This window comes from Rhinolophus ferrumequinum, chromosome 7, assembly GCF_004115265.2.
Source record: "Rhinolophus ferrumequinum isolate MPI-CBG mRhiFer1 chromosome 7, mRhiFer1_v1.p, whole genome shotgun sequence".
Taxonomy (NCBI): domain Eukaryota; kingdom Metazoa; phylum Chordata; class Mammalia; order Chiroptera; family Rhinolophidae; genus Rhinolophus; species Rhinolophus ferrumequinum.
In genome coordinates this window covers 45,040,794-45,055,992 of record NC_046290.1, presented here as the reverse complement: position 1 = coordinate 45,055,992, position 15,199 = coordinate 45,040,794, and the positions used below count along the sequence as shown (strand labels likewise).

Below are 15,199 nucleotides of genomic sequence, written 5' to 3'. Positions count from 1 at the left end.
CCCACATGGGCCACTGTGAGCTGCCCCCTCCTTAAAAACAAAACCAAAAAAAGCTGTTTCAAAAAAATGTTTAAACTACTTATCCCTGCAAAGCACTACAGAAGAATGAAAACTACGGTAACCTATAAATTCTTTAATGAACAGTATCACATGCTGATATTCTTCACTTCAAGACTGTTACACCTGGATTCCTCCCACGACCACTTGAAGACGGGGTCCCCTCCTTGAGAATCTATAGATCATAACAAAATCCACATGTGCCACACCCTGTGGTCAGAGGCACAAACTGCAGTTTGGAGTGGGTTCATCCGGCCTCAACTGTAACACTTAGTGCAAGCGAGGGAGTTACTCCAACGGTCAAGTTCATCTGCTCAGCTTCCACCTGACAGGACCGTGGAGGCGGAGCAGATGAAGATGCTCCCCTCTTCAAGCATTTACCTGCTCCTGGGAGCCTCTTCTTGGGGCTCCGCTCCTCCGAAATCCACCGGGGGCTCATCTGTGGGCTCCGCTGGCTTCGGGGCAGAGGCCGCTGCAGGTTCCGGCGGCCTGGGAGCCTCTTGTCCACGCTGGGGATTGGAGGCGGTGGAGCCCCTGGCGCCTACACCAGGCCTGACATTCGGCTTCACGCTAAGGCGTGCCCTGCGGAACATGGCGGAGCCAGGGGGCCCGGGGAGGCGGCCCCAAGGCCGCTCTCAGCCCCGAGCCCCGGTTGCTGCCCCGGGAGGGGGTTAGGAACTACGCCCTCCCCACAAAGCCACAAACCAGGCCAGCAGGCAGCTACCGCAGTTTCACGCCCCCGCCGCCTCCTCCTGCCTCCCGCCGCCGCCTCTTCTTCATGACCCTGCTATACTGAGAGCTAAGTTTCCCCTGCACCTTGCTCCCGCCCTCAGAAGGCGCCTGAACTAATTGCGTCATCAGCGAGCGCCGCGGAATTACATAAGACGCACTCCGCCCGTAGTCATGGTAACTGTCAAACTACAGAGTCTAGGCTACTTGTGAACCGGAAATGGAGACTCAAGGCGTGTGATCTCCCCTCTCCAGGGGTCCTTAGGAGTTGTTGAAAAGAGGGGAAGGAAGTAGTCAATACCTCAGCCCAAAATTTTACAGGAACTATTATAATCTCTGGCCGATTTTGTTTTTAGAGGGCCCCGTAGAGCAGTGTCAGTTCACCAGCCATCCCCAGGGCTTAGAAATTCTAAATTGAGTAGAACAAAGATTAGAAATTCAGGTGTGAAGAAATTGATAATAGTTACCTCCTAGGAGGGGAACTGGGTTTTGGGGGAACATGTCATGGAAGGAAGACCATTCACTGAATATGCCTGTGTACTTTTTACTGTGAATGTATTACCTGTCCAAGAAGTATTATAGTTAAAACTTTGTAAATTAATGTATTTTTTTAAAGGAGGGCGCAGCTCATAGTGGCCCACACGGGGATCAAACTGGGAATCAAACCAGCAACCTTGGTGTTATCAGCACCAATCTCTAACCAACTGAGCTAACCGGCCATCCCCAATGTGAGTATTCTTAATCTGCTTCAGTAAATAGCAGTAGAACAGTAAATGACATTCTGGGTTGGGAAGAAAAATACAACAAACAAATGAACAAGATAACTTAAGAATACATTACTATGTACAGAGTCAGATGGGGGCTAGACTTATTGGGGGGATCATTTCATAAATTATATAAATGCCTAACCACTGCACTGTATGTACACATGAAACTAATATAAAATAATATTGAATGCCAACTACAATTAAATATATATATATATATATATATATATAGTCACGGGATATAAAGTACAGCATAAGGAATATTGTCAATGGTATTGTAATAGCTATGTACAGTGTCACATGGGTAGTAGATTTGTTGGGGATAACTTTGTAAAGTCTGTAAATGTCTAATCACTGCGTTGTTTTGTACCCCAAAACTAATTAAATAATTAAATAATAAAAGAATGCATTAAATGCCATAAAAGAAAAATAAAGGGTAATATGACAGATTAATAGGAAACTGGCTTACTTTAGGTAGGATGGTTAGGGAAGGCCTCTATGATACAGGAAAACTGGCCAGAGACAAGGTTGGCTCTACAGAGTGTGGGCCGTGTTTGAACCTGCAATACAAATCCCCTGACTCATGGAAATGCAAAGGCTTGACTTCCTTCTTGAAAAGAGAAAACAACATCCTGCTACATTAATAACAAAATGTCAAAGGAATAAAGTCCTGAATTGACTGAAGAGATTACTAGGTCAACCAGAGGGAGAAAAAGAAAGTGCTTTTGAGAGTAGGAAGGCAAAGCTGAAGGCACAGAAAAGAGATTCCTCCAAGACTGGGAAGAAGATAGAGGCCTGTGGGTTCTGTGGGCTCCCTCCCATATTCTGGGGAAGGAATAGAACCTCAGATAAACCTAAAAGAGCTCAAGAACATTACAAAGAAACCCCTGCTGAAGATGTGTCAGGAATCTTGGAAGCCACTGCCGCCAGGACCATATAGCTTTGGACAGCAAATTATGGTATAAACTGAAGACACAAGGACCTTCCCCAAATGTTCTGTTCCCCATAAGAGTCTAGGGTTAATCACAATTCCGTAGTTAAAGAATCAATAATTTCACATTAGTAAAGGGATGGGAACAGAGTCAGATTTAATTTTATTATTAAATATAAAGTTATAGGATATCTGTTACACACCCAAATTTGTGAACTAAATTCTTAATGGCATCACAGTAATTTTAAGTCTCCAGTTTTCTCTGGCAGACACACCCCAACATTCCTGATGTACACAGTGTATATCATGTGTATCCCTACAACTCAAAAACTATATTTTCAGCTGCAAAGAAAAAGCTCAATTAGACTGTAAATTAAGACCACATACAGAAACAAGATCTCTACCACTTACTTACTTTCCAATCCCAAATTCCTTCCCTGCCTTCCTCTATAGACAATCTCTTTGTCTCTATAAAAAGCCTGGCCAGAAAGTCAGTTTTTTCCCCTTACTCAAGTTACTCCAGAAGAGGTTCACCAAGTGTAAACAAACATCTGGCCTGTAAACCATATTGAGGAGGAGGAGTGGCGTGTGGAGAGAGTGATAAGCATGCAAGGCTCTCAGAAACTGAAAAAATCATGACGGGCAGCCTGTTAGCTCAGGTGGTTAGAGTGCAATGCTCATGACATCAAGGTTGCCGGTTCAATCCCCGCATGGACCACTGAACTGTGCCCTCCACAACTAGATTGAAACAATTGCTTGACTTGGAGCTGATGGGTCCTGAGAAAATAGACAAAAATTAAAAAAAATAATAAAAAATAATTACAACAATAGCTAACATATTGAGTGCCACCATTGGGTGAACACTTAGTAGTTCACATATATTAATTCAAGTAATGAAAGAGGTACAATTACCTCCCCGTTTTACTGGCAAGGAAGCTTTAATGCAATGAAATATCGTACCCAGTTTCACACAGCTCCTCATTGGTGGAGCCGAGCTTTCAACCCAGAAATTCCATCTCCAGAGCCCTGTCTTCATTTTCTCCTGCCTTCCCTAAAATAGGCGATTTTTATGCAGTAAAAAAAAAAATATTGAAGCTTGGTCATGTATACTTGGGGTCCATTAAAGTATTTTCTATACTTTTGTATATGTTTGAATTTTTCCAAAATAAAAGCCTTAAAAGAAACAGAGTAATTTTAGGGTGTCCAGACTAACTCTACATATTCCTATTTGTAATAATCAACGGAATAGATAAAGAAAATAAGAAGCAACCAAATGAACCATCAAGCATCTGTACACGTCTGTTTCTAGCAATGGCAGATGCTCCACAGCTTTTACATAGGTTCCAAGGTTATTCTGGGCTATTCTGAATGCGTGGTAAGACGGCATGCCCTGCCATCCACTCCCATCACACGATCCAAGCACAGAGCCATTAACCTAAAACTCCTCAAGTACCTTCGACCGTAACAAGGGCACTGGGATAAAATGGGAAATGAACAAACTGTGGAGTCCGTCTTAAATTTGAATCTCACTTCTACCAGTCCCCCTACCTGTTGGGTCAGTAGTTTCTGGTCTGGAGTCTCAGTCTCTCCTCTTGAATAAAGTGAGAACAATGAAGCCTGCCTGCCTTGCATGGTCGGTGCGAGAATAAAGAAGGAAATTCAGTAAAGGGCAGAACACCTGCAGTCTGTTCTGTCCCATTCTTCCCCTTCCCGCCGCTGCAAGGAGATGAAGAAAGCTGATGTTCTTTGTCGGAAAGTTAGATATTGTAGCGTTTATTGTCGTTTTTGTCATTACCAAAAACGGGGCTGGCCAAGCACCGGTGCCCGGCACAAGGTGGGGAAAATCCACACACGCCTATCCCTGTCTAAGACACAGGACCTGTTTCCCGGACTCCACTAAACTTGCGTGACAGGAGGGCCTCAGGCGCGGACTGGGCTCCTGCTGCTGCGGCCCGGGAGCCCCAGTCGCGCTCGCCCCGCCCGCCCAGCGGCGCACGCGCACTCGCTCGCCGGCCACACCGGCCGCTCAGGTCTGGGCTCGGTGGGCGGGGCGGTGGACGGAGCAGAGGCGTCGCCCAGCGGACGGCCGGCGCCGGCTCAGCCTTCCAGATCCACCGGAGGGGTCGTTCGCTGAGCGTGCGAGGAGGCCGTTGTTTTTCCGAGTCGCTCCTTTCCAGGCTCGGTCCGGTTGTTGGCATGGCCCGTGAGTGTGCGGACGGGTGTGGGAAGCGGCGGGGAGCGTCCGGCGAGGAACCTAATGGATCACTGAGAAAGAAGGCGGTTGGCGGGGAGGTGGGGGGGCTGGCTGGTGAATCCCCATGGCTCCGGCGGGGTGGGGGACCCTGTCTTCAATCAGCAGAGAGAGAAGGACCTTTGGCTTCGGTCCGGCCTGAAAGGTCAGGCAGGTGCCTGCCCTTCAGGTGCGAGTTTACACGGTAAAGGAACACCTCCCCGGAGGTGAGGTGTGTGGATCCGGTGTGTGGAGATGGGAGCCTCGGGAGGGGTCCCGGTCTGGAGGTGGTTTATAGCTGGTACTTAAAATTGTAAGGCCTAATAAAAACCGGGAGTTCCGAATGCGTCTCGGCCCTAGTTCTTTTGTTTGGCCCTCGCAGGTAATGTTTTACAAGCATCTGCATTTGCTTGCTTAACAGTTGGATTGTCATGGGCCAACTTGTGCGAGGTGTGATCTCTGTGTATCTCTCTTTCTCTTTCTACCCACACCCCTCAAAAGCCAGAACTTATTTTGGAATACTGGCCCACATGTATAGATTCTTGGAACGCCCGTTTTAAGAGATCTGGTATGTACGGCCAGTGAACACCTTGATTGGTATGATAATCCTCTTAAGACCTTAAGTGTTTACCTTTAAGCTTCCTCCTTGTGGTCTGACCTGGGAACACCATTGAGTGCAGTATACTCTGATGGCTTATATTATTAAAAAGTAAACTTAAGATGCTCTTAAATAAGAGCCTTATAATGGAACTAATAATTTTGGAGATGGGAAAAGAGCATGACTGTTTCTCTTTATAGGTGGAAATCAACGAGAACTTGCCCGCCAGAAAAATATGAAGAAATCCCAGGAAATTAGCAAAGGAAAAAGAAAAGATGATAGCTTGACTACCTCTCAGAGAAAGCAGAGGTCAGTGATATTCATGGAATTCTCAAGTCACTGAAGTTTTCATTTTAGAGAATGAAAAGCATTTTTAAAATCCTTGGCAGAAAGAGGTAACGGTTGAATATCTGTTGTGTGCTAGGCATACTAAAACTACACGGGGTAGTTGTCTTCCCAACCCATGGATGAAGAATTTAAAGCTCTCAAGCTGTAGTTTGTCTTGCAGAGAATCTCATGCAACTCCACCACAACCATGAGAACTTCATTTAGCAAAATAATTGAACATCTTCCATATGCTCACTGTTAGAGTTAGGTGTTAAAGATACAACATTTTCAAAGCAGACATTCTACTCAAACTTGTCTGGATGACAAGTGACTCGATTATAGTAACTGTTCTGAAAAAGACACAAAAAAAGTACATGTAGCTATACTGACTTCTGAAGATTCATTGGGCTGGAGAGAATGCAAGTACACAGCTTTGATATACGACTATATGTGACATATAAAACAAAACTCTTACAGAAATACTTTGAGCTTAAGTGAAAAAACGCATTCATGTTTAAAAAAAAAGTTAAAGTTTAATTTTATTCTAAAATCAAATTTTGTTGTCCATGTGGAACTTGTAGGTCAGTGAATAATGGACTAACATGCTTCAGCATGGTTTCTCTATGGTCTTCAAGCCTGGCTGAATATTAGAACCACCTAGAAAACCTTGCTGTCAACCCAAACCTATGCCCTCCACAGGTCTGGGGTTGGGCATTAAAAGGTGCTCTAGGTAAGTTGTATTGTACATAAGTTAAACCTGACTTTTAAAAAGCTCCCCAGGTGTTTCTGATGTGCAGCCAGAGTTAAAAATCATTGTTTAATGAGGTGGAAGACCTTAAATATCACTTCATGCTTTCTTTCTATGACATTTATTATTAAAATGATAAGCTTTGCCTTAAATTTCTGTTTACTGACATTGGAATAAAAGTGAAATTGGTACAGATCAGTGACCCTAATTAGAGAACCTAGTCTAGCTTGGTTCAGTAATAGCCACTGTTCAATGAATTCCAACTTGTTATAAAGCTCTATGCTAAGTGATCTATATGTATTATCTCTATTCATCACAGCCCTGAAAAGTGGTATTAGGCCCAATACATAGAATAGGAAACTGAAGCTCTGAACTTCCATAGCAATACTAAGGTCATACAGCAAACACAACAGAGCTTGGTTTTAAACAGAAAACTATCACTATTCTTTTCTACAGTACCTCATTTCTTTGTAGCTGTCTTGTTTTTCCTTCTTTTTCCATCCTTGTTTTTGCTATTGTCTTTGCAGAAATGTCTTACTGTCATGAACAGAGATACTTATCCTGAATTAAAATATAATATTAAATCTGTGCAATAACAAGATAGGAAAGAGCCTGGACCTTGAAATTGGGCAAACCTTGGTTTTTATTTATTTTGGGGAAAATTATTTCGTTCTCAGCCTTTACTTTTTATTACTTTTTTAAATCTGAAACGTGGGGATAATAACTCAGAGTTGTTGTGAGATTTAATCAAGAGCTAGTAAGTAAAGTACCTGGCACATAGCAAGTGTTGAATACATAGCCATTTAATTTGGTAGATGGTCTTCTGGACCATCTACCCTAGGTAGTCTGGTTGTAGTTCACACTTAGTATGGCATGTGGAGTTCAGCCAGAGGCACAAAAGGTTAAGAAAATCCCTGGATATCCTGCTTTTCTTTAGTGTAATCCATTTTTAATCACTAGCTATTGGGCTTTTGGACTTGTAAGAAACTGAATTGCTTCGTAACATCTGTGTTCTAATCCTAGGTACCAAGTTAGGATATCTAGGAGACTTCATAAATCCCCCTTTTTTCAGGAAGAAATTTAGAGTGAATTAACTTTGTTGACAACAAAGAGTGTCATTTCTGCATATAGCTAGCTAATGTCACATGCTTTTACATATATATATTCATAGCTATTCCTGAGAACAATGTTGATAAGTACTGCTCTGATTTTGAAAGGGCTTTGAGGTTATTTGCCAAGGTCACAATAACAGTAAAGGTGGTATTCAAAATAATATCTGACTTCAAGCCTTTCCATTCTTTGCCTTCTCATTCTGTCTCCATCCATGAAAATGGAAAGACATGAATGTTTATATCGTCTTTTAAATTGTCTTCTAGTATACTGAATGGGTTGTATATAGAAAACAAGTGAGAACATAATCAGTTTTTCTGTAACAATTTACAACCTTTTCTCCCATTATAGGGACTCTGAGATCATGCAACAAAAGCAGAAAGCAGCTAACGAGAAGAAATCTATGCAGACAAGACAAAAATGATGACTGACTATTTGGAACACTTGGGTGCTACTGCCAACTAGGTGTATCATAAGCTCTATGATCAAGATTTTGTAGAGTGAACAGTCATTACGTATGTTATAACATATCCTTATAAAACTGTTTTAAACTTTACCTTCAGCCTGACTTAGTGTGATGTCTCAGAACCATTCTTCAAAGAATAAAACACACCATGCATGTGATATATTGGTGAACATTATTTTTTATCAACAGTGAGCATGTATATAATTTATTAGAGAGGTAATGTGATCAGATAATAGGATCTCATATAACTCTAGAATCTTTGCCATAAATTTTGTTAAAGTACATCTTTGAAGTCAGCTTTATTGTATAGAATTCAAGATAATGTTTATCTATTAGTAATTTTGCTTTGTAATCAATGGGTTTGCTTGAAGAACTTACAATAGATACATAGTACAAACGACCTGGAATAGCAACTAAATGAACAAACTAAATGAGATCTCAGTAAGAGTTCTACTTAGAGCTTTAACATTTTTGGAATAAGTGCCTTTTTTTTAATAGACTATTTTTCAGAGCAGAATTCGTTTTACAACAAAATTGAGATTTCCCACATACCCCTGTCCTTCTCATGCAGAGAGCCTCCCCCACTGTGAACATCTCCCACCAGAGTGGTATGTTTGTTACCATTGATGAACCTACATTGACACATAATTATCACACAAAGTACATTGTTTCATTAGGATTCACTCTTTGTGTTGTTAAGAGTAACATTTTTTAGTCTGTTCTGAGACTCTTCAAAAACTTAGGACTTAATGATGGTTATAACTTTGGAAATATGTTAACCTAGAGAAGCTAAGGTTTGAGACCTTTTGCTATTCTGAAGTAAATATGCATAATTATTGCAAAGAGAATTAAAATACCATTGAAAAAATAAAAATAAATTTAAAATACCATCGAAGTAGTAAATAACATAACTTTAAAGTATTATTCAAGTACTTGATTTTTCACTTAATGCAATTCAAATTTTTACTGATCATCTAATATGTCTACCAATATGTTAATGGACAAATCTTCAAGAGTTCACCTAATATCTTAATGAAGGTTCTGGTAATCTTGTGATAAGTCACTTTACCACTGGTATCACCCATAAATAGGATAGAATTCTAAATGTCTCTAATACTAAATGAGGCAAACAAGAAATTTTTTAGCTTGAGTTTTTATCTTCAGAGTAGCACTGATTTTCATTTAAATTAAAGCTTTGTTCTAATTCTTGGGTTAACTTCAGTCTTCAAAAGTTTATATGATAGTAGTCACAAGGGTAAAAGGATTACAACAGCTTAAGTTACATTCTGATAAAAGGGATAATGAAGAAGTCTGATTGCACTACCAAGATTCTTTATGGATCTTATTTCTGTAATTCTATCTCTAGAATTTCTACACCAAATGATAAGCTATGATACAAAGAACTTTTTATGCTTTAAGCCATATCTTTTATTTGGTTTTTTAATGAATAATTTCCATGTTTAAAATATCCCGTGTAGTGGAATAACTTGAGACTTTTTAATAAGTTAAATAATTCTTATAAATCTAGGGAAAACTACAGTTCCAAAAGAACATGAATATTAGGATAAAGAAGCTCTCTACGTTGTAATTATTCTTAAGACTTAAATCCAAACTGAATGTTATTAATTTTTTATGGTATTTTGAAGAAATTCATTAAGATAAGGGTTTGATTTTTAACTTCAACCTTACCAGACATTTCCTCCAGATGGACAGCAAAGTTATCTAAGAAGAAGGAAAGTGTGATTGTTGAAATGTATCGACACTTCAGTTTTTTTTCATGTAGTATATTTAAGCAAGGTAACTAAAATAAATAAACTTCTAAAGAGGGAAACTGGTTAATTACAAGATAGTGAGGGGAAAATACAAGTTAATAATTGTAATCAGTTGGTAAAGTTAATTCATGTATCAACTTTAGATATTTCTTTGATTTATTGCCAAAGCAAGATAAAATTATTTAGAAGTAGTACCATCTTTACAGTGTACTTTGGAAAATACCAAACTCCATGGAACACCCTTATTATAGACATTAAAAATACTGTCTTGCATCATCCTTAACAGGAGGTAGTGCGTTATTATTAGCAATCTTCCTAAGTCCTGCTGGAAATAAGAGGGAGCAGCTGCTACTATCCAAGGTGATATACAGAGGTCAGTTTCATCAGTTACTTGATTCCCTTTGAATGCCTTTTCTATTAGTGGCAGTGTAAGAAATTGTTACCCGCTTATCAAACTAGCCTGTTTTTGAAAATTGGTCTAAAAGGGAATATTGATTACTAACATTATTTTCCCAACTTTAAAAAAAATATATTTTTCTCTTTCTTCCCCCCATGTTTTTATAGATGAAGAGTTTACCCACTTCTAGAAACTGACAATCTATTTTTGTATAATATTTTCAAGTTCTACATTGTAAAAAGAGCTTTCCTCTTTAAAGCAGGTGTACTACTGCTGTTAGCTTTGTACACCTTAAATATATTCAATTTTTGTCAAACATACTTCAACAAAGCTGGGGAAAAAACATATCCTTAAAGTGAAACCTAATATAAAATTGACTTTGACTATCAGATTATGAGATTTGTACATTTTACCATCTGTGTCGAGGTTTTAGCAGTGATATAAACTAAGCAGGGAGCATGTCAACTTCTTTAGGTAAATTCCTCATTGCCTTTGGTGATAAAGACCTATAAACACCAAAATTTAATTTAAAAATTGAATTATTTTTATGAAATTGTCATTTGTTGTTTTCCATTAGATTAAAACTGAATAAGAACACTTATTAAACTGCTTCTTACAGCTTCATCTGCTAAAGTACTTGCTATATAATAATGTACTGGAATATGTTGTCTTTCCAGATGGCCAAGTTATGAAAATATCACTGAGATAAGAACAATGACTATAAGTTGCTCAAATGCACTTCCCTATAAATTCCAGAAAGATTTAAAACTTATTACAGGCTTTTCCTTACAACCTTGCTTCTTAAAAACAAAAACCTATTACATAGCGCTAATTAGCTAATACATATTAGGTAATAGCATTTGCCCAGGAAAATTTAGCTTTTAAAATTTCATTATACCATTTATAGAAATATTTTCCATGCCACATATTACTCTTGCTACTTTATCAGTTGGACGTCACTTTGCTTACAGGTATATCAGTGCAGGAACAATTACTTGCATTATAGTCTGGTAGAGCCTTTCTCCACACTTGTCAGTTTACAAGAAATGGCTTACCAATCTCTCTGAAATCAAGACAATCCTATTGAATACTTTCCTTTTATAAACATATTGCATGTCAAGGACTTTTTTGTGGGCGAGGGTCAAAGGCTCATTTGGCCTTGTACCACTCAAGATGATTGTTAGGGTGGCTTATGAATGGATATTTAATATAGTTATGAATTTTAATGTATGCTTGAGGAAATATAACCACATCAAAACGGATTTCATGATATATTGGAATTTTTGGTTACAAACAGAATAATTTATTAATAACCACAACCATTATTTAAAAGGATGAGAGACTCCAGGGTCCAAAAGTTGAAGACTCAAGGCTTTGGAAAGGTTAAGAGTTGAAACCTCCAGGTATCATGAAGACATTTTTTTCCCCACAGTGCTGCTATCAGGTTGAAATCCTGACAACCATTTTCAGTCTTTATGTCACTTAGAGTGCCTCCAGATGGACTAGTTTGGGTTATGTGTCTTCCCCTCGGCAAGAGGAGGACAGTTCATCAGAGTTCATGGTATAAGCAAAACTATATCCAGTGAGAAATAGGTGGTCCCCCAAACAAATCTGGGGTTTAGTTGCCAGAGGAAGAAGGGAATGGATGGTGGGCAGACTAAAATGAAATAAGAGTCCAATACTCTAATTGTAAGGCTAAGACTAAGTTTTAAAATTACAGATAAATGATAATGCAAATCATGAAGGTGGTAAGGGAATGTCTGAAGTGTGAGAAGCAACAATGAAGCTTATACCATTTGTATCTCTACCAGTTTTCAAAGCCCAAAAATGCAATGCCTGCTCATTGTAGAAAAATTGGGAAAATGCAACAAAAGGGCTAAAAGAAATTTGGCAATAAATTAGGCAGTTACTTAGAAAACTAAACATACCCTTACTGTGTGTCCCAGTAATTGCACTCCTCGGTATATATCCCAGTGAAATGATAATAAAGAGACTACAGCTTAAATGTACATGTCAATTGACTTTTACATAAAAATACTCCACCCGTATCAAGATACATAGACATTTGCAGCACCCTAGCAAGCTCTCTTGTTACCACTTTTATATAATGCCCCCATCTATCACCATGGATTAGTTTTTTGTTGTTGTTTTTGGATTTTTATATAAGTAGAATCATTTATATAAGTAGACTCACATGTACTTTTGTGAGTCTGGCTTCATTTGCTCAACATTGCATCTGTGAGACTCCTCTATCTTGTATGTAGCAGTTTATGCTTTCTCATTGCTGTGTAGCTTTCTGTTATATGAATATACCATAATTTAGTTATCCACATTATTCTTCACGGACATTTGGATTGCTCTTAGTTTGGGGCTATTATGAATATATATACATATATCTTTTGGTGGTCATAAGCACTTATTTCTATTGAGTGTATTCCAGAGACTGGAATTGCTGGGACATAGGGTGTATAAAAGAGTTGTATATTCCTCTCAATACTTATGCACACATTTAAACATACATATACTCGTAACTGAGGGCTGTGGGGAGTTTCCTAGGGCTGCCATAACAAATTACCACACATTTGGTGGCTTACAACAACAGAATTTATTCTCACAATTCTAGAAGCCAGAAGTCTAAACACAAGGTGTCAGCAGGGCCAATCTTGGGGAAAGATTCTAGGGGGAAACCCTTGCTTTCCTCTTCCAGCTTCTAGTGGCTCCAGGCATTACCTGAGTTGTGGCAGCATAGCTTCTATTTCAGCCTTTGTCTTCACATGACCTTCTTTTCTGTCTTCTTCCTCTCTTCTAATGATTTTTGTCATTGGATTTAGGGTCCACTCTAATCTACAATGATCTCTCGTCTTGAGAGCCTTAATTATATCAGCAAAAACCTTTTCCCAAATAAGGTCACATTCACAAGTAGCTGATGGACTTTTTTGGGGCCACCATTCAACCCACTACAAGGAATTTTGTTTTGTTTTTTTTTTCCTACAAAAAACGGGAAACTTAGCTGTAACTTGATACTTTTGTTTTTAATAGGCCTACAGGTCAGTTCATATAGATCTGACCAGAGTATAGATGTACAATAATTTCTCCAGTCATTTCCTTACTGGACAATCAAGACGTTTGTAAGCTTTTGCCATGACAAATTCTATAATACTCGTATACATATATTAGCATACTTAACCCCATGTAGTGGTGCTTTTATGTATATAAGAATGGATTCTTAAAGGTAGGATTCCTAGGGCAAGAGTATATATGTTTGTAATTGTAAACATGTTTTCCAATAAGAGGGTAGCACTTCATAGCTCCATGCCCTTGAGAACATCAGATATTATTAATCTCTCATAATTTTGCCAACCTGAGTGAGAAATGGTTCTTAGTTTTTAATTTACAATTCCCTGTCTATAGATCTTAAGCATATTTTCATGTATATTGGACATTTGTAATTTTTTTGGTGAACTCCCCATGTTTTCTATCTGCTTTATGCTTTTTGTTTTATTTAGTCTTCACATGTAGGTACTACAGTGATGGCCGTATTTATAAAGATACGGGATTTGGGTTAAGGAATTTCCCCCAAGGTCACCAGCTAATAAGTGGCTGGTTAAGGATATGAACCAAGGCAGACTGAGTACAGAGCTTCCAGAGTTGAGGCTTATTTTTATATTTATTGGACATTTTTTCCCTCTATGACTAATTTGTTTTATCTTTGCCTGTTTTGCTGTTTTTACTTTTAATTTGACAAAGCTCTTTTTAAATATGTAAGGAATATTAATATTTTCTTACGTTAGAAATATTTTCCAAACTATTGTTTGTCCTTTGATTTTGTTGCTTTTGCCATAATTTTAAATCACATAATAAAATGTATAGTTTCTTTATGAGTGAGGATATCAACTGACAGACTTGCCCTAAATTTTTTTAAAAATTTGGAACGTTACAAATTTTTAATGTGAACTCAAATGCCTTTATTTGGGTGGAGTGAGTGGGGTGTGGTGGAGGGATAGCCTCAAATTTACTGATTGTACCCACTACCCCTTATTGCTAACTCTTCCTTAACTCATTTATATTACCTGCCTGACCCTCAAAAGGTATTTGAGTTTTCAATCCTTGTGTGGTTTCTTGTTTCTATCTTAAGATCTCACCTATCCCAAGTTTATAAAAATCACCTAGAATGTATTTGTGGTATATGATGTATATATATGGGTAGGGAGTCCAAACCTCATGTACTGGACGACTAATTATATCTTTAGTTTATGAATTATACTACCATTTGCCCATTCTATAATTCAAATATTCTTCCAAAACATCACTTGGAATTTTCAATTTTGTGCTGTTCTAACAGTTTGGTGTGCACTCCGTATGCAAATCACTGATACATCTCTGATCTCCTGACCCTAGAGCCTAAAGTAAGGTGGGGGTAAGGAATTAATTGGTTTGGGCCTTGTCCTTCGTATATTCACTATTCCACTTCACAATTCCAATATACGTTATTCAAATTGGAAATCTGATTACTAATCATTTGAATTCTTTATTTGACTAGGGGCAACTTCCAAGAGTGACTAAATGTAGGTTTTTGGTCTGAAAATTCCACATACACCAAGATTGGTTCCAGTTCATGAAGAAATTTAATGTTTACATAAGTGCCTTCAAATCTGTTGAAAGGGTTTCCTTTGGAAATTCACTATGTTATGCTTTGAGTGCTTTGTCTATCATATGAAATAACTTTGTAAAAAAAACAGTAATTCAAATCTGGATGTCACCATCAGGAAAAAAGTCATAATTTCTTTGAGGACAGAAATATCATAGGTTCATTTTTGTTGAGCCAGGTTCTGATAAGTAGAAATACTTTTTCAACAAAGAACCTGCCATTGGGTGGCCAGATGGCTCAGTTGGGTAGAGTGTGAGCTCTGAACAACAGGGTTGCTGGTTTCTATTCCCACATGGGCCAGTGAGCTGTGCCCTCCACAACTAGATTGAAGACAATGAGCTGTAGCTGAGCTGCTGGAGGGGCGGCCAGATGGCTCAGTTGGTTAGAGCACAAGCTCTTAACAATAAGGTTGTCGGTTC

General features: G+C 38.7%; 2 protein-coding genes across 4 annotated transcripts in view; one reads left to right on the top strand and one right to left on the bottom strand.

Moving 5' to 3' along the window:
* The window catches only part of BDP1 (B double prime 1, subunit of RNA polymerase III transcription initiation factor IIIB), an 81,366-nt gene extending 80,483 nt beyond the window's left edge, over nt 1-883 (bottom strand). For all 3 annotated transcript variants that reach the window (XM_033110450.1, XM_033110452.1, XM_033110451.1), the window contains exon 1: nt 439-883. In XM_033110450.1, the coding sequence (XP_032966341.1) occupies nt 439-650 (212 nt within the window). In that variant the 5' untranslated portion in view covers nt 651-883. The remainder of the gene's footprint in view (nt 1-438) is intronic.
* Nucleotides 884-4,501: 3,618 nt separating this feature from the next.
* On the top strand, nt 4,502-8,229 carry SERF1A (small EDRK-rich factor 1A). The gene is made up of 3 exons (XM_033110639.1): nt 4,502-4,687; nt 5,513-5,621; nt 7,849-8,229. Exons 1-3 carry the CDS (start codon nt 4,681-4,683, stop codon nt 7,919-7,921), a joined length of 189 nt encoding a protein of 62 aa, XP_032966530.1. The 5' UTR covers nt 4,502-4,680; the 3' UTR covers nt 7,922-8,229.
* The last annotated feature ends 6,970 nt before the right edge of the window (nt 8,230-15,199 follow it).